Source organism: Grus americana, chromosome 3 (genome assembly GCF_028858705.1).
Source record: "Grus americana isolate bGruAme1 chromosome 3, bGruAme1.mat, whole genome shotgun sequence".
Lineage (NCBI taxonomy): Eukaryota > Metazoa > Chordata > Aves > Gruiformes > Gruidae > Grus > Grus americana.
The window spans coordinates 117953066-117974213 of NC_072854.1; the positions used below are offsets into that span (position 1 = coordinate 117953066).

Consider the following 21148-nt stretch of genomic DNA (forward strand, 5'->3'; position numbering starts at 1 on the left):
CTATATATGGGAACGTTCTTTGACAGATGATGGATGCCAGGGATTTAGTACCGGTACAACTGCCGGGATGGGTTTTGTAACATCTCTGGTGCAGCGATGAGACCGACCGAGCAACCTTTTCCCCTCCAAGCTGCAAAGCCCTCGTTCTTACCTTTTGGTGATGCCATCCAGAAGTCCCTCCGAGGTATCCGCTTCTCACAACACTCCGCCATGAAGAGAACGATAAATTTAAATGAGGACACGGCTGCGCACGCTGGTGGTCGCACATCCAAACTGAAACACTGACAACCGAAATGACCGCTGCACGATCAGCACGGTTAGGAGGGAACAAACAGATAAGCAGCATCGCCTCGTCTTCAGGACAAGCTTTATTAACGTTTTGCTTTAGCAAACATCGTAGTATGAAGGCATCGGTTCTTTAAGTTTTCCAACGCATGGCACAGACAAAAGGAAAAACAACAGACTCGGAGGTAAATTCAGCACGTAAATAACAGAGTAACAGAAGAGGCATGTGTTAACAGATATAGCTGCTAGACCATCTATTAGAAGACATTTTGCAAGCAACAGCCTACATTTCTTTGCATTGAAGTAAAAACATATTTTTGGATTGAGAAAATTACCTTTTTAAATTTTTTTTTTAATTTTTTTTTTTTAATATTTTCCTTTATATCACAAATGTCAGGGTAAGGCAAATCCTGGATGAATCGTGATAAAAACTCCTATTCCCCGAGAAAATAGATCCACATACTCTGTTAAGTTTGTCATTTTAAAAGCAAAGCCGGCATGCACTGCATATAGAGAAAAGTTGGTTAGTTGTTTTGTTGGTTTTTTTTTTTTTTCCCCATTTTTATACAAGTGCGTAAAGCACAACAGTGTTAATTCACAGAGAGGCTTTCTCAGTGCTTTATAGAAAGATTGACAATTAGCTGCAGCGAAGGTGTGACCCATTATTACAGAATCTGTCTCAGACATTCCCTTTGGATGTCTGTATGGAAGGAAACCCATTCGTCATCGGAGCAGTCACCAGCCCGAGGAATATTGTGCCTAATGGCAGGGATGAGCGCTTTCAGACACAGGAGAAACAACGATCAAGCAGAGCCTGATACTTTGTATGCAAATACCAGCACCAAAGGGCTGCTATTACCCTTACCCGCCTACTGCAAACACATTTCGGGTTTAAACCAAAATCCTTGACATAAATTCCTGTGGGGTGATTTTTCTGTCTGATGCTTGCTCTTCTACAAAACGAGCTCCCTGCATTTCTGCAGCTCCAGGAGGAGCGGCAGTGACGGCATCGAGGGGCATGGTCCAGCCTCAACTAAAGCTCAGCTGAAAAACTCACACAGCCAAACCGTACTCACTTTATGACTAGTGAAAAACCCCAGCAACTCAAACCAAAGCCCACCTGAAGATAGATAGATACAGACGCGGCTGCAAATTGTCCTGTAAGGACTTAACTCCTACGTTTCCTCGCTTTACACTTCCTACCTGGGCTTCACGCTTTGCCGCTGCATCCTTGGGCAAACGGTTCATGGTGTCAAAGACTTGCTGCTGTTCAAGGACCAAGGGCAAATGAAAAGCGTGATGAAATTACTGTCAGGGGCTAGAGAGCGTCTAATGTGACGCATCTGTGCAGTTCATTTTTTTAAAAACTATCAGTCATTCTTCACAAGGAGTTTAAGGAGTCTTTGTCTCCTTGCCGAACCGTCGCATCTCGGCAGCCAGCCTCCTGCGGAGCTCTCCCTTCGGCTCCCTCGCTAAAACCGAGGCTGGCGATGGCGAGAGGGACATCCGATACACGGCTAAGGGCAGCCTACAGCTTCCTTAGCGCTGCCCGTGGGGAAGCGCGACAGAAACAAGAGCAGAGCTCGATTCAGGGGACTGGATACTCCATTGACTGAAGTTACCGCAGCTCTGCTGAGCTCCGTTCGCTCCGGCTGAGGACCTGTCCGCCTCCGATCTCCTTGGCGTTTCGCACAGCTCGAAGTTGAGCTTGCCGAGTTCGCTCCCAGCCCTGCGGGGCCGGTTCCCCCACTTACCAAGATGCAGGGAGCCCTTCAAATCCTGGTCTTTTCACAGCGACCGCACAAAAGGGGAATTGAGAGGAAAGCCACTCAATGCATTTATTGCCCTTCCTCCCAAAGTATTTATCCACTCCTGCTCCACCTATTACGACAGGCAGTTTCAATCAAAATCACCCAGTATGGAAAACGTACAGGAACATATGGGTCGCACACCATGTAGAGGTATGACCCGCAAGGCCTCCCACTGTAAAACTGCAATCGGCTGGAAACAAGGTGAAGGAATAGCAGGGGAAAAAAAAAAATCCACGTCCCAAAAGACATGTCCTGTCAAGCGTGACCCCAGGGATGGCAAAAGCAGAAGAGACACCTCGAAGGGAACAAGGAGACCCTTTCAAGGGTGCTCTGAGGAAAACAAGGGCTAGAGGAGTCTAGCAAATTTAGGTAAACTTAGCAGTATTATAAACCCAGTTCATAGGCTTATGTCAGCTCATTTGCTCCTTCCACAGTCAATCCAATTCAGTTATGCATCCACTGATACCCCAGGAGAAATGGGTGATGAAGAAGATCCTTGAGATCTTCTCTGGCGCTAGCGTCACCTGGGTTAAAACACCACAGGAGTCGGCAGACAAAAATACGCTTCTGATGCCACCAGAAGCAAACATGCTGGAGCTGCACACAGGGAGATAGATAGGGGGCTGCCTTTCTAGGGGCCATACTCTCCAGGGGAAATCTGGGGCTTTTCTTGTTTTCCTTTCTAATCCATGTTTGTCCTGACACCCTTTCGCATTAACCTGCAGCTGATGGCAGCCATCAACTGCTGTAGCCAGCGCTAGGTGCGTTAGGGTCACATTTGACTCACTGTTACACCAGCAGACGATTTATCACCAAACCTACTCTAGCTGGGACAAACCCAGGTCACAGGAGGATAGATATACATCTTACCTTGTTTTTTACTTTTTATTTTTTTTTAGCCTGCTAGTAAATAACTATTTTGGGCCTCATAGATATTTGGAGGGGAAAAAAAAAAGAACAGAATCAATTACTTTGCTTAAAATAATTAAAATTATTTTCAGCAGCATTTTAAAATACAGTTTGTAGCACATCACACCCTGGACACAGGTTGCGTGCTCTTCCATCGAGTGTATTGTCTATCGGTTTCAGTTACAGCACGGTTGGGAAATGTTTGTGAAACCCTTTTGTTCCTTTTCTAAAAATTTCAGTGCAGCATTTGCTGGCAGAACAATTGACATACGGTGAGACATTCTTATCCAAATAACTGTTAATTGCTTTTTTTAAAAAAAAAATTTAAAAAAAAAGAAATCATGCATGTGCAGTAGAAAAATATAATGAGGGCTCACACAAGGTATGGTGTGAAGTCGTTAAAGCCAGGAGCCGTATTTAAAGATGCCTTGAATGCAGAACGCCTGTTACCCTCCGTCACTCGCAGGCTCACGGAAGTATCTGTTGCCTACCTGCACCCGAAGGTCATACTTACGGCACTGATTTTGAGGTGTGCGGAGCTAACCGGAAAAGAGCAGGACTGGTTTGGGGCGCCGGCTGCGCGAGGCCACGCGTGTTATTCGCGCGGTGGACCCACAGAGGGGCATGACGCAGCGTAGGCTGGTCACGGTCGAGCTTTCCCACGCCAGAGAGAAAGGCGAAGGGCAGAGCCACGGGCTGTCCCGAGGCACCAGGATGAAAGAGTTAACGCACAAATCCTGCTTCCAGCACGCGCTCAAGGGAATCCCGCCGGCGCCTCTTCTAGCAGCCAGGGTTCGGACACAGCGACCCGCTGGCGGGTGCCGGCAGGAGCTGCCGATCGACAAGCCTGGAGGTGGGCAACATGCAGGGCTGTCTCTGTCAATATTTCTGCGATTTTTGGAGAATCTAGTCTTTCAAATCCCTAGCACAAGGGGGGTGTTTGTTTATCGGTGTGTGCGGATTATAATCCTTTGTGGCAGTTCATGTTCTCGAAGCAGATCTCCGTTTATATCCTAGGGAACAGTTTTAAAAAAAAGGGGGAGGGGCAGGAGGAGAATAAGCTGGCTCCCACAGGTTGCCTGCAGACAATACCATAACTGCGAAAGAAGATAAAGATGCTAGAAAAGGGGGGGGGCCTGCAAACAGGCTGCTGATGATATGATGCAGGAGCAAAAGAGACCCAATATAAGACAGGGACTCATGGTTCAGAAGAAACTGTTGTAATTGCAGGGATAATTGCAAAACATTGTTAGAACTGGGAAGTTATGTATCTTTCCAACAGACTTACAGAATGAAATGCAATGAAGAACAAAGAGAAATTAAAGCAAAGAGTCATTTCCCCAAAGCTCCCTCCCTCCCAACCCGTGGAGCATCTCTGCGTGCTCTTTTCTGCCAAGAATGATGCTGTAGGATGTCAGTGCCTGCCCGTCGGGTTTCCTTGGGTCTCTCTTCTCCTGCATCCTTCCTTCGCCGCAGCAGGGGAAAGAAAAGAAAAAAAAAAAAAAAGGCTAAATTTCAAATGTCTGCACAGAACCCAGGTCTCATCTTTCTAGCACAGATGCCTACGGTTTCTCTTTCTGTCACACGCGCAGCATGCGTATGTGTCACACGGTTTATATATAACAGCCACTATTATCTCTCCAGCAAATTGGCTGCACTCATTAGGGTTTCTTGGTCTTCCATAGCATCGTGCTACCTAGCTGGACATCAGAGGCCCCCAGCTCTGGTGGGTGCTTTGGTGCTAGACCGCAGAACGTACATGAAAAACAACACATTAAAATACTAAACATAGTAAGCACAGGGATCTCCTCAGCTCTGAAAGACCCTAGCGAGACCCTTTGAAGTTTAACAGGCTGATCAATCCTCCCCAGGGACCCGTCCTTGCAATTAAAACAGCTGCAACAGGGTCGGGAAGACTTCGAAAGAGAGCTGCGAAGGATTCGATGCCCGCTCCTAATCCTGCGCGTGCCATTAAAATGCTGGGCAAAACACGGCACGCCCCAGCTTGAGCCCCTTTGCTTCAGAAAGGTGCAGGCAGAGCCAGGTCTTGCAGTGAAAGTGAAGAGATTTATTATTTGATTGCTAATTGTGGTATTATTCCTGTGAACTCTGCCTTCATAAAGCAAAACTGACTCCAGCCCAAAACATTCACAGATACTCATTTCCATGGGAAAACGCAGCGTGAAACACAGACTTCCTACAGGCTGCGGGAAAGCAGTAATAACCGCCAGACATATTTTCTTAAACTCAGGAAGGGTATTAACCTTTCCAAGTATTTTTAACAGCAAGGATTTCATTAGCTCCTCTTCCTTTTTTGATTGAACAGAACAGACGACCAGAAGCTAGGGGAGGGGGAAGGAAGAGTTGTGGAAGCCGTATTTTCACGGCGACGGCGCCTTCTAGTTTTGCTTCAGTACTTTTTACCAGGGATCCCATCAGGCCTATTTCTCACTCCAGCAGTACGGCAGCACATCGTCTATACGCTGACGAGGACAAAGGGCTACTGCTCGGTAATAAGACCTTGTATTTTAAATCTCTGCGATACAGCTGCCGCCGTTGTAAAGCTGCTATGTTTGGTCTTGAGCTGCATGAAATCCCATTACAAGCATAAATAACCCATCTCGCTGTATATGATATTGGCATCTCACGATAACCCCGCGCCAAAGGAAGCGCTGCGCATTCATGCTTAAAACTACTTTTGAGAGAGAAACGGCAACAGCATCTTGTAATTGGGGATGAACCTGGGACTTCTGTCTGCCAAATCATTCATTTTTATCTAGGGGCGAGGCTGTTTATGCTACGACAAACTCTGCAGCAACAACCACCATTGCACGCTCCTGCCGTAGCGCTATCATTTAGCATATAAAGTTATAAAAAGCTCCAAAAGGCAGCAGAGCTCCAGAAGGCAGCTCTCTGACTTTGCCTTGTTTTTCAGCGATATCGCTACAAGTGACGTTAGGCATCGGAGAGCCAAGGGCAATAAACCCCTCGTGACATGAACCCGTTGTTCCCAGAATACAGATCGTACAGAACTGAGCCTGGTTCCAACCGGTATAAATTGCCTGTCATTTTCCTAAGCCATGCCAAAAATTGTTCACTCGGTTACTCTTCTGTTCCTTATCTCGGTGCTGTCTTGCCTTCTGATGATCTAAGACCGTGCACTGTCTAAATCCATTACAGTTGGAGACTGCTACTATAATATTTACTTGACAAATCAAGTCTACTTGATACTTTCATTTTTTTGGTGTAATATGGACCACATTAGACAATTTCTTTTCGTTTGTATTCTGGGTTGTTTTGGTTTTTTTAATCCTACCTTTAATTAAGGTAATTTTTAAAGCAAGTTTTCAAACAGAAACTGAATGGAAATTGTGTGTGTGTGTGAAATAGCCATAAAGGTCTTACCTGTTACTTAAGCTTCCCGCCCTGTTTCTGTAGGATCATTTATACTTTCAACTTGACTACTCATTTCAGCTGAAAACAAACAGAGACGGTCATCAAATTCTATTCGCGATACTTGTTAAGTTTATCATGTCGAGTAATAACCGCTCCTAACCCAAAGGGGGCATTTATTGCCGTAAAAATTCTATCGCATAAATCCACAAAAAAGGTCTCTCAGGCCAGCCATCCTCACCTGCGGTTCCACGGAAACCCCGACGCGCAGTCCTGCCAGGGTGTAGGCTTCAGCATCGCTAGAAACACGAGCCTCTGGATTTACATTTTCCCTTTGGTCCGCATCCACCCAGTTCAACTTTGGTGCCCAGCCGAGGTGCTCAGCTCAAGAGCTCAGCGACCCTCCTCTGTCGCTGTAGGCCACAGGCAGAGATATAGGTACCTCCGAAAGGTGATTTAGAGCTTCGCCGGGCTAAGTGGTCTCGATCCTGCCATTCGAACATCTGCAGGGTTCTGACAAAGTCCCCGGCAGGACCCGGGGCTGAGCTGTGGCCCGAACGCGGATCCATCTCCAGTTACAGAGACGCTGCCGCTGCCTCCAGCTGTCCTTGAACTGCAAATTGCTGGAGCCTGGCAGAAGACTCGGGGGCAACATTGCTATACGCCTGCATGTACTAGTTCGCTTGTGTACTATCCATTTACAAAAACAATCTTTTTTTTTTTTCATTTAAAATTACTAAAAAATAAGAAATAATTTAAATAGAAGGCTTAATCTCATTGCAGCATGACCTTTGACAAAAATATCATCTAAACTACGGCAGGTGTGATTGCTCCTATCTAGGCTAAATATAAAAGGGTTACTTCAGCACATGCATTTTTTAAGATTAGTATTTAGTATTGTTCTGCAATGAATTTGAATGAAGCAATTTATATTGAGACCTTTTTTCTTTCTTTAACCTTGCTTTATGTTGTGGTATCTGCAGATTACAAGTCATTTGACGTGGGTGACAGGGAAAAACCTCAAACCTCAATGGGAGATTTGGAAACTGAGGGAAGATGGGAGGGGGGAGGGAAAAATCCCCCCAAAATCAATAACTATGCTACTTCCAGCCAGGCAGTATGATCTCTTTCTGAGTCAATATCATGTCAATACACCTGTTAGGGTTTTGATGAATTATTTGTAAATTATTCAGCATCCATATGCAGAACAGATACCGTAATGGCTTCCTGGATGTATGCAATGAATAACAAGAAAAGTATCCGCTCCTGATTACGGAGCTCTGATGCACATCGCATTTAGCGATGTTGTGTTCTTTACCCACATTTGCATAGCAAAGACAGGATGCTTAATAAAAAATCATTAAGGGAAGGCTGCTGCACACTGACAACAGCAGCCTTTCTCAGCCTCATTATGCCGTCCAGTTTCACTGGCTGGGTTTTCTGAAAATACCGTAAGGCTTCACTCACGTTTTACAGAGATCTCCCGCAAGATAAAGCTTGCTTTGAAACTTGCGGTTAGGCTCTGTCAGCAGCCCCGATCCACCTCCTTCCCCGTCCTTTGTTTTTGGCTACGAGCAGTTGACCCCCGTCGTGCCGATAGCACGTCGCATAGAGGGGGGCAAATTGCAAACGGCCCGGGAATGCTTCAAGGGCAACACGAAAGCACGGGGGGGCCCTGGAGGAGGCGTGGGACCTGGAGCCCCCGCCAGCAGGGAAGTAAGAGGAGTTGCCGAGGCCCCCTGTTTCGCAGTGGGAACGGCAGTCAGGCACCCCGCGTCCGCCGCGCACGCCGCAGCGGGGAGGCGGCTCGCAAGCGCTAAGGCACCGGCGGGTTTCACTATCAGCTTTTTCCTGTGCGTTTGTGACTAAGCTCGGCTCTCGGCGTTAACGCCGGCAGGGACAGAAGATCTAACTGAAGGATAAGCTTCTGCAGACCACTGGGTGAACCCCAACAACAGATGTCACTACGAGGCCACCTACACAATCCTCTATATTTAGCCAGAAAATAACACAGCAGCGAAGCACCTACCGCAAAAGCAGATGGAAGAGCTGCCACCGGGTACGGCGGGGACGTGACTCACAGCCCTCGTTGCCTCCCAGCACGAGTCAGTGTCAGAACAATATCGTCAGCCCTAGGCACGCTACATCCGATCGCATCGCAAGCCAAAACTGGCCTTTTCTCTGCTAAACAATGTTTTTAGAGGTGTTAAACCGCTAACTTACGTTAGCGGTCTTTTTGCACCTACTGTAATACACTACAACAGCCAGCGACTCAGCAAAGCACCTGAAGTTGAAGGAGGCTGCACATGTCCTAAATTCAGTTTTACCTGCTCCCCCTTCTGCAGCTTCACGTGGGGCTTTTTATTCCAGAAACGGACATTTCTGTGCAATGGAAACGGACATTGCTCTGCACTCTCTCTGTTTTCCCTTAAATTTTGGCCTGTTGAGGAGGACCCATCCGCACCTCCTCTGCACCTCAGTCTGAGAGCTGCGTAGCAGCTCTCCAATTATGACCAGGGAAGGATTTTCCCCCGAAAGCAAGAAAGTTCCTCGCAAGAGGAGAAGAAATAACCCAGCAAATAGTTCACATCCATCAAAGCGCTGCATTTGCTGCTGACCCGGTGGATGTGCATCGGCAGCAAGGCATCCCGCCTCTCCCTGGCAAGAAAGCTACGTGCTTAAAGGTCAGCTAGCCAGGAGTCACAGCATAGCATCTAAGCAGAGAAGACAGGCAAACGGGAGACTGCAAAACCAAGTTTAGAGTCGTCTGTGAGAGAGCGAGAGCATTTCCCAACCCCAGGATATTATGCCGTAGACCTGGATGGCAGATGACATCAAAATATTACCGTCTTGATTTAAATAGGGGCTTGGCCAGACTCTTACTTGCAAGCATATTTCTTCAGCCACTTCCTGAACAATGTTCCCCTGCTTGCATCCCCCTAACTTGGCTATAGCGCATTCAGCTATAACTCCAGACTGCTCAGAAAGAAAACCATCTATCTTGAATTCAACCCACTGTGTGGTGAGGAAACACGTGCACCTGGTTGGTAGTTACTTGTTTCTTGGATATTACATCAACACCACAAAAAGCATGAGGGTGTTAGCTGTTGAGATCTCGCTTTTATGTTGCTTTGGTGAATCATGTGAAGGTGAGGTTGCTGATGGTGTATTCATCAGCCTGCACAAGCTTATGAAAAGAAAATAGGAAATTTCAGGTTTGACACTGCCTTCATCTTTTTCTTTTCTGCTATTGTGTCGGCAAGTCAGGATGAAGCTTTCCACAGGCTTGAAATAAAAAAGGTGAATGAGTAACCCTGATCCGCCTAATACCCGCTGGAAACTAACATCTACCTTAGTAATCTTTATGGCTTTGGTGGTGGAGAAAAAAAAAAAAAAAAAAAAAAAAGAAGGCTGCCAGCAGGGAAACGCTATCTAGGAAACCAATCACCAAAGGTGGGGTTTGTCATCTTTAAAAAATACTAATCAGCAAATCTATCCTGGGTACAGAAATTTAATATCCAGGGCTCTGGTGGCCGATGGAGATTGCCAGCAGCAACCTGTATCTCTGCATACACATCCCTGTTCAGGCTTACATGCACACCCTCTGACAGCTTTCCTGATGGAGAATCACACCCTGCTTTCAAATAACAGTAATTTCTGAAATATATCGCTGTTACGGCCCTGCCCACTAGATGAACCAATATCAAAATCCACCTAAGCTGTCTAAACTCGCTGCATTTCTAAAGCACTTTTCACCGTGACACGGTACATGAAATTAAAACACAAGAGCCGGGCTGCCAAGGGGTACTTGGTGATATATGCTTGTGCTTTCGGCTGTGAAGCGATGAGCTCTCCTGGGGCAGAAGGAAGGGTACCCGAGAAAAAAAATAGGCGATTTACATAAAAAATACTGTCAAATAGAACTTTTTTCTTTTTAAAAATCTTGGCTAGTACCCACTAGATTTAAAAATTTTAGGGCTTTTTTTTTTTTTTTCAGCAAAACTTAACCCTTCAGATAAAATGGAGCATGAGAAATTTGATTCTTCCTCTGTTCTGAGTTTTTCAAACCCACAACTCATGTCCGCAAGAAAAAGCGCCCTGAAATATGATCCCAATAGCAACGCAAGCTGTAGAGAAACAAAGACTTCTCTGAATTCCAGAGTACTTTTCTGCAGCCTTAGCAAACACCCGTTTCCTGTCCATACATACAACTTAGAAAGTTCACAGAAAAGGAAGTTACGAGATGAGTTATGTGTAGAAGACCTTACAAGATAAGCAAGATTTGAAACAAAGAAACCTATCATGATTGTCATTTCAGAAGCTGTCAGCTGATCCAGCTGTGCTGCGCTACGGCACACATTACAAGAGCTACACAATCGCTTTTGTTTCTAGTGGGAAATCCCTGAAGATATTCTTTTAGTAAATTTGGATTTGTTTTCACTAAGTAGCCCAGACCATTCCAGGGATCTGAAATTCAAATATTTTAATGTGACTACAGGGTTTTGGTTGGTTTGTTCAAGGGATGAGGAGAGAAGGCTGGTTTGGCTTTATTCTGCACACTTATTAGTAATAGCATAATCTCTAGTTTGTTTGGTTTTTGTTTTGTTTTGTTTTTTTGAAGAAAATCCATTATGCATGCTTTACTTCCCTATTCTTGCAAAAACTTCCCTATAGGTCAATATCTAAATCAGTCACCAATTCAAATGCTGCAGCATGATCTGACATCAGAGAAAGGAAATCAGCATTAGATTCTTTGTGTAACTAATATCAAAAAGAATATAATTGTTTTGTCTTTGAGATGTAAAAAAGTATGCCTTGCATTTATACTGCATCAATGCTGAAGAGGTTAAAGGAGGAATCCAAAAAAATCAGTCTTTGCTACAGAGAAGGTTCCACTTCATGATATTAAAATGGAGACTGGAACCCCAACTCCAAAAGCACTGCCTTTTGGAGCAGTAAAGAGGGCCTTTTGGTTAAAAACCCAAAAAGCCCCTTATGTAGCTTTGTTAAGCTATAAAAGCCTATCTAGAAGAGCGATAAAGGGTTTTGCCTCACCAAAACCGGGACCCTGATTCCATCCAACACTTCTGTACGCACAGGAAGAGCCTAGAAAGCCTTTTTTTGTTGTTGTTTACGAATATGGTAGGCACTGCAGAGCTGGCGCAGCATCCTGGCACTCAGCGCTTGCCAGGGCTTTGCCAGGCAGCTGGGTCGTCTGCTCACCCAGGTCAATAACAAAAAATTCCATTTCCAAGTCAGGAGGCTCGGGTTGATAATGTCCACAAACCTGACCGCAACTGCTGTTGAGTCACCATATCGTGACAGTTTTATCAATAGTAAATGTTCTAGGGAGAGAACTTCCCCCCCCTTCCCTCTGGTACCTGACTGAGCCATGCAGGGATGCTGGAGGCGGAGGAGGAGAAAGGGAAAGCAGCTCCAAGCTAGGAGGATGCCAACGGAGAAGTTCAGAGTGGTTATACAGCCAACGCTCGCCCCATGACGGAGTCAGGCACTAGCACAGAAATTTTTAAAATACTGTGTTCTGACTCCTGTGGGACACCACACACCTCTCAGCCAATTCGATATCCAGACCAAAATTACAGTGGGCCCAAAATATTGTTTACTTAAAAGGCAAGCAGATCGAACACACCGATTGAACACATAAACCCAGTCAACTAGAAAAGCAGGGCTACGGCACTGAAGGGTACTTCCACCAGACTTCCAAGACAGTAGAGATTGTGTAAACTCTCAGGAAGACTCAGCTGAAGAGATTATAACTCCTATTTTTGAGGGGAAGTGTACAAACAAACCCCAAAAGGCATGCTACTTATCCACTTCAGGACAATTAAAATATTAGAACAACATACCATCCTTATTTGAAACGTCTGCTGCTTCACACGCAAGGTCAACTTTCATAGGCTCCACAGAAGCTTCCTCTTTCCCTTGCATCCCTGTAAGACAAGCCAAAGAAGGAGAAAAATCAATACTTACAGTACCCGACTCATGTATAAAGTCTCAGACTCCATATGCCTGGGGTTTTTTTTTCCCTTTTTCTTCTGGCACGCTTTTACCTTTCTAGACTCTGTTGCTGTATAGTAGCAGCCATTAGAGGAAAGGGCAGAGGATATAGGGGGAGGAACATGGTTGGAACATAATTGTTTGAATATTTGTAGCGATTTGCACGCTTTTCTAACTGGGATTGTTAAAACCACATCATGGTGTGTGCTTCTGCCTCCCTGCCATTCTTCTCTCATCATTTCTGAAGAATCCCTTCGGCTCATAAAATGCAACATATGATGGGGACCTAATCACACTTATAAAGTTTCTCTAGCTAGCAGAATAAAAATAGATACAGTGAGAGTTCAAATATATTGGGTAGTCAGACACAAACTAGAATTTGAATTTAGGAAAATGCATTTTATCACTGTAACTCAACTTTTTTATCTCTTCTGCCTCAGGCTTGTCTGGAAGCTTAGATTCAATCTCCTAACAATATCTGAAATGGGAAAAAAAAAAAGTAGGTTTGCTGTTTCGTACACATTTCTCCTAATATTCTCCCATTCAGAGTGCCGAGAAGCCAATTTTTAGTTCATTTCCATCACGCTACTTCTCTGCTTTTGTGGCTGCTATAAAGCCTGTTGTACCTATCCTGTGGTTGAACTACAGGATATCAAGCTATTGGTTGCTAAGCGATCCAGACATTTGGGCTGTTGTTATGAGACAGCGAAGTGTAGCAAGGACCGAGACATCTCAAAACCGGTTTATTCTTCAGCTGAAATCATCTATCTCTTCAGCAACAGAGATTAAACATTCACAGTCCCACGAACACTTCTTTCCCCTTTCTGTGGAAGTCTAGAGTGGGATTTTTAATGCACTTCAGTGCACTACAGTTATTTTGTCCAAAAACATGTATCTGCCACTGAAGTTTTCAGCCAGCTTTCCTTCTAATCGTATCTGCAAGCCAACACATTGTCATGGAGATTTTAGTCTCCTCTGTGCGTGCTATGTTGGCAATGCTATTCTCACAGGCAACTTTCAGCGCACTATCTATGGTCCTACCAAGCATCAAAATGCTAAAACAAGGACCCAGCAAATACAGAAACCAACAAAAACCAGCAACCGGAAAGTTCAATTAGCCATTTTGGTGAGCGTTGGGGAAAGTACGATGGATGACTTTACAGCGACGGAGATGTCACCCATCATTTTGATAGCTCTTACTTCTACTGCAAAAATCCTTCAGCAGATCATCATATCACCAACTTCACCTCTTCCACACTGGTGTAAATCATCTCCTCGTGCAAACAATCAAAATGCATGTAAACATCTGTGACGGTGAACTCCATGTATCAGCGAATGCCTGAGATGGCCCCTTTGCAGGCGCGTCAAATCCTTGACGCTTCCCTGAGGAATTCAGGAGAGCGAACGTGGTTTTCTCCTGAGCCTTCTTATGCACCAACAGGCCTAAGCTTTCCAGCACTCGCCCGTGGCTCTTTTTCGCTCACACAAAGGATAAACCCAGGTCACCCCATCGTGAAAATGCATGCGTATGCCAGGAGCTTGTCAAGTACAAGGCTGAGAAGGTATGTTCAAAATCTCTGCCTGACTTCCTCTAGCAAAATCAATATGAAATTTGGGTGACTATGAAAGCATTAATCAAGCAAGATACACTGAAATTTGGGTTGTGCTACATCTCAATTTGCTGGAGGAAGCAGCTCTATGAAAAGCAAAGTTTTTGACCACCAATCCTCCCACCACAAGCGCCGCCTGCAGAGGACGCAGCCTTTCCCATCAAAACACTCAGATGTCTGATGCAGGGATTCCGGATCCCTGCTAAATAGCAACACGCTCCGACTGGCAGCTGATGCCTCTGAGTCCAACTTCGCCTCCTCTAAAACACTGTCTATTAACCAAATAAAGCAGATATGATATGACAGGCTACGTCTTTGCTCCCAGTTTCTCTACCAGCTAGAGATACCTACTCGCTCTGCTGTTGTCAGCTCCGAAAGGCTCCTGTGTGAAGTTCCCAGGCCCTGTCCCAAGATCTCCCATTAACTAGCCGGCATGCCTGGCTTCACCACGCTGCCGAAAGGTTTCTCACTTTCGATTCAGAAATCTCTCATGCAGCTGACAGGTGCAAAGGATTGTTGGAACGGCGCTAGGTGAAGACAGAGACTAATTAAAGACAGGACATTTTGGGCATACGTGCGCGTGTGCACACGTGCTAATTAGGACTACTGTTTCAGGGGTGAAAGTAGAAGGTGTCAAGGCTCCTCAATACCAAAAGCTATAGGTTTGCCTCTTGGGCTGGGCAGCCCTAGATAGAGGCCGAAAAGAGTAACAGCAGCAGCGGCAAACTTGCAAAATTACTTTTTGAGAGGCTTAGGACCCTAAACATAGTCCGAAGAGCACTAATGTGTGTTCTGCATTTCCACCTTCTTTCCACAACTGAGTAGCTGATTCCCCATCCCTTCTAGGAGGGCATTATGGCCATATCGGGTGGGTTTTTTATAGCTTATGTTGATTGTTGGATACTGTCAGCAAGAAAATGATAGTGGGAGACAACGTTCAGGGACAAACAAGACAGAAGATATTGTAAATCTTACAAAGCCGAGTACCACCGCAAACCTTGGGAGGAGGCTGGCACGCCATCCAATTTTTGGGAAAACTTTCAAACCTAGGTAATAAAATCTTTATTTCTTCCCTCACTATTATTGTGGGTGGGGGACAGGAGCATTCGCTATACTGCCATGCATGTGGAAAGGGTATTATCCAAAAAGCTTCTTCCCCGCCGTGCAATAAACCCAAGTACCACACAGAAATGAGCCCATTTCACATAAACAGCAGAACTCGATCAATACCAGAACCGCCTTGACAACCAATTTATTCTAGAGGCCTCCCCTCACCCCCTTGTTTTGAGTGCTTCACGTTAGGGCACAAACAAGTGAGGTATTTCAGGTCTCCGAGCAGGAGTCGAGAGTTACCACAAGGAAGGGAGCCTGGGAGACACCACTTTCAATTTCAATTACCATTTCCAGTTGCGCTCCTGACAGAGCTCGTTACCTGAACCCTTTGCAGGCTGGTTACACAACCAGCCTAGCACCAAGTGACAACAGGCTTATGGCGCAAGCAGAGACGCCTCCCAGCCTTTTGAAACGCATAAGACAAATATATAGCAGGAAGATAGAAATCTCTGTACTGTTATTTCATCCTTTTTCTCCTTTACAGTCCCAATCTGTAAATAGTTCCACGTGGTTACAGCTAATACACTGTTCTTTCTCTGGAGAAACGCAGTTCCAGATTCACGAGATTAACATGAAGATGTTATGGTTGTTAGTACATTAGCATCAATGTTAAAAGTGCCCGAGTGCAGAGGTCAGATGTCTATTCTCCACACCCCTGATAAATCCTAATAAATAAAAAGTGTAACCTTCCTTCTCCCTTTGCACAAGGTTTACATCTATTTCAAGTGATAAAAGCGGGCAACTGCGCAGGCTTAGAAGCTCTAAAACAGAGCAATCTATAAAACTCATTTTTTACCTGATCATCAGCAAGACTTTGCTGTGTACTGAAGAGTGCCTTTGTAATCAGGAGAGACAGGCTCCTCTCCTAGGTAATTCAAAGCAAAATCTCAACATAGCACCCCTAGAATCAACGAATCATTCCTGGAAGGTGCCTGAACAGGGTTTCTGCTCTGAGCTGCCCACCTGAAGGGAGTTTAGTTCTCTTTGCTGACTGTCGAGGGAGCCTGGGAGACCGGGCTCTTTTGGCAGAGCTTGGCCTTCAAGACCAGCCTTGGCAGAGTCCTCGCACGAGGCTTGGCTAATGGAGTGTCACATGGGCCCCGAATCCCAAATCCGGATTTCTGCTCTTAGTTCCTAGGTTGTTATAAGGTTGTAGACTAGCTTTAAAAGACAAACAGCGAAAAACAGATTTCATGCAGAAATGAGTTCTGTCAGTGCAATCAGGCAACACCAAGATAATTTCAATCTTAAAACTTCCCCAATTTTAGAAGTCTTGCAACTAAGTGGGAAATCCTGGCCCTAGGATCATTCTGAATATTTGAGTGAGAAAAGGGTTATCAATAATACAACAGTCCAGACAACTACTTCTATTTTTACAGGCAAAATGGCAAGGTCGTTACTCCCATAACATGTCTGCCCAGCGATTTTGGGTCACGCCACAGGAATTCCAACAGACTACTACCCTGCCCATGGACAATTTGCAACCAGGGAAATTTCATGAGTCGTAAATTATTTGTAGAGCCGTTGCTACTAGTCACGTTATATACCTTGAAAAAAAAGTCACCTCTGTCACTATGCAATATGAAAACCGCATTGAAGCTATTCCGAACAATCCAGATTTCCCTGATTCACACCCACTGAATAAAACTTATTATTTCGAGTTTAGCTGTAAATGCTTCCCCTAATTGCGAGACTCTGAGATGGAGACTCGTTAGAATCCAAATTTCTCTGTTAAAATTTGAAGGCGCCATTTTTCATCTGCAGCAACAAAAGAGACAGACAAAGCTGTTCTGACCCAGAGCCGCATTGTCTTATCTGTCAAAACCAGTTCCATTTTTCCTGCTCTGCAAATAGCCAGAGCTGTTTTCGCCTTCTTCCCAGTCGTTTCACTGCAGGTCTTTACTAATGTGACTGTCAAGCCTTCATGTACTTTGTTTACTGCTGTATTTTAGTGGCATTATAAATGCTGCTTCACTTAGGAACGGAAGCTGTCCGTGATACAAGGGTTCAGTCTGACTCGAGTTCGACACCCTCATCTGGGATGACTGAGCCTTTTAACCGGACCAGATTCTGCCACATAAAAGATTTATGCTATCTTCTTGCATGGTTCTATATGCAAAACCACCCAATCTGATGCTCTCGGGGCTCTAAAATAAACACAGCAATCGACGTCTGTACTTCGTTACGTTCAGGTTGTTGGGCAGTTTTCCCCCTTGCTATCTTTCTGCAATGCACAGATCGAGCACGACAGCGCCGAGTCTGCAGGAACGGAACCGCTGCAAAGGTGCCTCTTGCTATTCAGTGTGGCTTCATTAACAACAAATGTCTCCATCTATTAAAGCAGGAATATGCTACCATGATCAAAAAAAAAAAAACCAACCCAAACCCAGCCGTTAGGTACCAGAGAGATGAAAAGGAAACTACAGGATGCAAATTTCAGGATGCTAGCTTTGCTGGGCTTCTGGAGGGACTGAGCATCATTTTTAATGCCACGCGTGGGCTGTCAGGATTCACGTTGCAGCCCCATCATCGTTAAATGGAGTGTTTACCCTCCCTTTCGGCATTTTGGCTTTGTCTCCCAGAGTAACCCAGTGCAATGAGGCTCCCCGTCCCTCCAGTGTCACATGCATCATGTCAGCTCTCTGTGTTTGTGCATGCAACTGTACCTAAAGGCATCGCACTGCTTCCAGCCACTGTTATTTCCAGCCCAAGCTGAACCACAATTTTTTTTTACGCGATTTTAAAGTGTCTAAGATCCGCTTATCCCTATCCCCTTCCAGCCCTTTATTAAACATACTCTTAGTAAATCTCATTATGCCTCCTTTTCCCTAAAGGTGGGAATGAGAGTGCAGTGAGGATTGTCTCTCAGCAATATGGTTCATAAGACCCATACAAATTGGGCGTCTCTAAAGTCGCTAATGCCCATCAGGAGCTCTTTGTATCTTTTGTCTCTCTCTAACAACAGGATAAACCTGCACACAGCAGGCTCTCAATGAATACAAGGGCATATCGTTTTAAGGAAAGCCCTTTTTGATTTTTTTTTTTTTCTGACAAAGCCTTAGCTGTGTAAGAAGCCACGTTGCTGCTTTCCAGACGCTCTTTCTGTGAAACCTCTCATCAGAGAAGAAGCCTGCAGCAGGGAACGTCTGAAATGGAGCACCCAGAAGCTTTCATCGCATTCCTCAATCGCTGGCTGTTAACGCAACTAAAACGTTGCCTGGTTGTATTCAAACTAGTAGATCACCTGTCCTGAACGGCTTCCAAAGCCCTTGTGCTTCCTTTCCCTGCCTACAAATAAGGCAGGTAGCATGCCTAGCAGTATTATGAAAAGTGAAGGGTTTCTGAATGAATAGGAATGGCGTGACCTTTCTTTCCCATTCTGTCATTTTCCCTGCCACTTTTAACTGTTTGCAAAATTTCTAAGTGATTTGGTTCAGTTCCTGATCGCTGGCTTCCTGATCCTAAAAAGCTGTGTAGGTGCGAGGAATTACAGCACTGGAGGACCCTTTCGAGTAAGCCACAGGAAATCTCCAGGTCTCCTAAGGCTCAGCCTTTACCAAGGGGAATGATGTTTGGGCATTCAGAAATGCTTTTCCTAATTCCTTGGCCATGGGAGCAAGCCTGCTGAACGACCGTCGGCTCCCAGAATGACACATGCTCCTCCGCTCCCTTCACAACATTATTTTCTCCGCACACTCACCACGCTCATTACCAGGTAACTAGCCTGTCTCCAGCTGTCCTTCTACGGCAAGTTTAATTCCTCTTTATACCGCTAATCTGGGGTGAGGACTTGGTCCTTAATTGTGAAGAACCGATCCAGGAGCCCAATGGCTTTAATAGGCCTTGCTTTTCCCTCCAACATGAACCACCTAATAGCTCACGCTGCCGCTGGATTCTCCATCAGTGCATACCGTGCGCCCCTATTCCATTTCAATCTTGTATTCGCTGTATTTTCTGTGAAAGCAAAGAGGTTCTGCATCTTCTACGTAGGCCAGATTCCACTTCCCTCCAACGGAGCCGCTCCAAGTGGAAGAGACCGTGCCAGTCCTCAGCCCTGAGCAGCTGGCACGAGAACTAGGTGGGTGCTGGGAGTGAATAGAAACAATATTTATAAAAGAAATTATAAGGAAAGGGTGGGGAGGGAGAGGGTAAGAACCTAAGAGAACATAAATAGCAAACTGCCCAATGACTGGAAGTTAGAAAAGTTCCTTTCAGACAGGCACCCTCATCTTTTACCAAGTCCCCGCTCCCCGGCCACAGCAGAGAGGACGGTGGGGTGAAAAAGCGCGCCGTCCGCACAGGACAAAAGGAGGCTTTGCCTGAGTTTCTGATAACGTACAGGCGGGGCTGCTCACCCTTATGGCTGCAGCCATTTATTTCTGGGGTCACTGCTTCTGAAAGAGATTACTGCTGAGTCAAAGAGTAGCCTTGGAAAATATTCTGTTCAATTCCTTTTCAAGGAGACTATTGCCACGTAAATGAAGAATGAGCTTCAAAGTAACAGGGAACAGCAGCAGAAGGGTAAATAAGGAGGGTGCATGGATGTACCTGAAAGGCAGGGACAATATACAGTGTTGGAGAAAGATTCTTCCCTGTTATTTATCCAGAGACCTCAACCTAAATTTTGCAGCTTAAAATAAACCAGAATATTCTCAACAAGGAGACGCACATGAAGTTCAACAAAGTTCTGCTAATAGATGTGACCTCACAGGTACGCTGTAATTTTCAAACATTTTGTGATAAAAAGATACAACAGTAACTATGAAAAATAAAAATTATTTAAAAAACTCCAAGCATCAAAAGCCAAACCTTAATAAAAATTTGGGTAACCAGAGGTAGAGTATACAACACACCTGGCTGAAACGTCTTGCTCTTTGGAAAGAGTACTCGCATTTCTAAAGGCTCATCACCTCCTCACCGAGCACTCTGTTTTAATTTTTAGAAGCCTTTTACCTTCCTACTAAAACCAAGCTGAACATAATACAGAACCCATTTGCTTGAAAAGAAGTGGTAATGGGCAGCACTCAACAAGAAATACCTTATAGATGATACTTATCATATTCTTCCCCTACTGAGACACATGTTCAATGATGATAATTTTTCAAAAACAATTAAAGATATGTACCTTTTTATCTTTTTCTTTTTTTTTTTTGTTTTTTTTTTTTTTTTTTAAACTGAGCTCTGCTCTGACTCCTTCAAAGCCAAAATTTTGCAGTCAGCTTTAACTATATGGTGATAAACACAAATCTGCTGTAAAGGACTGATTTTGCTACTGAGCTCCTCACCTGTTCCAGTTCTCGGGGCTGTTGTTTCGGACCTGAATGGTGACTGATCAAAATATGACAGGATGTTTAAATAAAACACACACACAGGCAAACCTGTGTGTATATATATTTATATTCAAGGGCAGTAAGCAATTTTTCATAAATAAATGGCTGAGGGTTGTTTTCCCTCTGTAAAGAAGGGAATAGCCGAGTGATAGATGGCAGTGCTGGATGTATTACCCAAAGCAATGCTCCCCATCCTGCTTGGGAAGCGTCACGCGCCTCGTGGAGAGAAGCCATCGCTGAAGTCTGGCTTCTGGAAATTCACATGGCTTTCGCTGTCACAGGATGTCATTAATGCTGATCGCTGCCCCCATTCTCTGGTGAAAGCCTGGCATGCTCCTCTACAGCAGTGAGCGAGCCAACACCAGCCAGCCTCAAAGGAACGGAAGGGAAAGCAAACGTATTGCAAGTGCTATATTACCTCCTAGGTGTAGATGCCATTTTTAATTTCTACCAATAACTGGATGAATACAAGAATAAAATGTTATGATGATGACGTGGAGTATGCTTCCCCAGGAAACAGCACAACCGCATCAGAGCAAGGTGTGGTCTACTTCTGGCTGCCCTGCGCCAGCAGGCAGGAACCACATCCTCCTCTCAACACAGAGCACGTAGAAATAAGACACGAGAGGACCGAAATCCTGAAATCATAGCGCTGCAAGAGGGAATCGCATGCCGCCTA

At 45.0% G+C, this 21148-nt stretch overlaps 1 protein-coding gene across 3 annotated transcripts in view; it reads right to left on the reverse strand.

The window, feature by feature from the left end:
- Positions 1-355: 355 nt before the first annotated feature.
- The window catches only part of MACROD2 (mono-ADP ribosylhydrolase 2), an 892353-nt gene continuing 871560 nt past the window's right edge, over positions 356-21148 (reverse strand). For 2 of the 3 annotated variants that reach the window (XM_054819960.1, XM_054819958.1), the window contains 3 exons: positions 12266-12349; positions 6411-6479; positions 356-4470 (listed from right to left, as the gene is read on the reverse strand). In XM_054819960.1, coding sequence (XP_054675935.1) covers positions 6418-6479; positions 12266-12349 — 146 coding nt within the window. In that variant the 3' untranslated portion in view covers positions 356-4470; positions 6411-6417. The remainder of the gene's footprint in view (positions 4471-6410; positions 6480-12265; positions 12350-21148) is intronic. The other variant, XM_054819959.1, reaches the window with a different exon arrangement.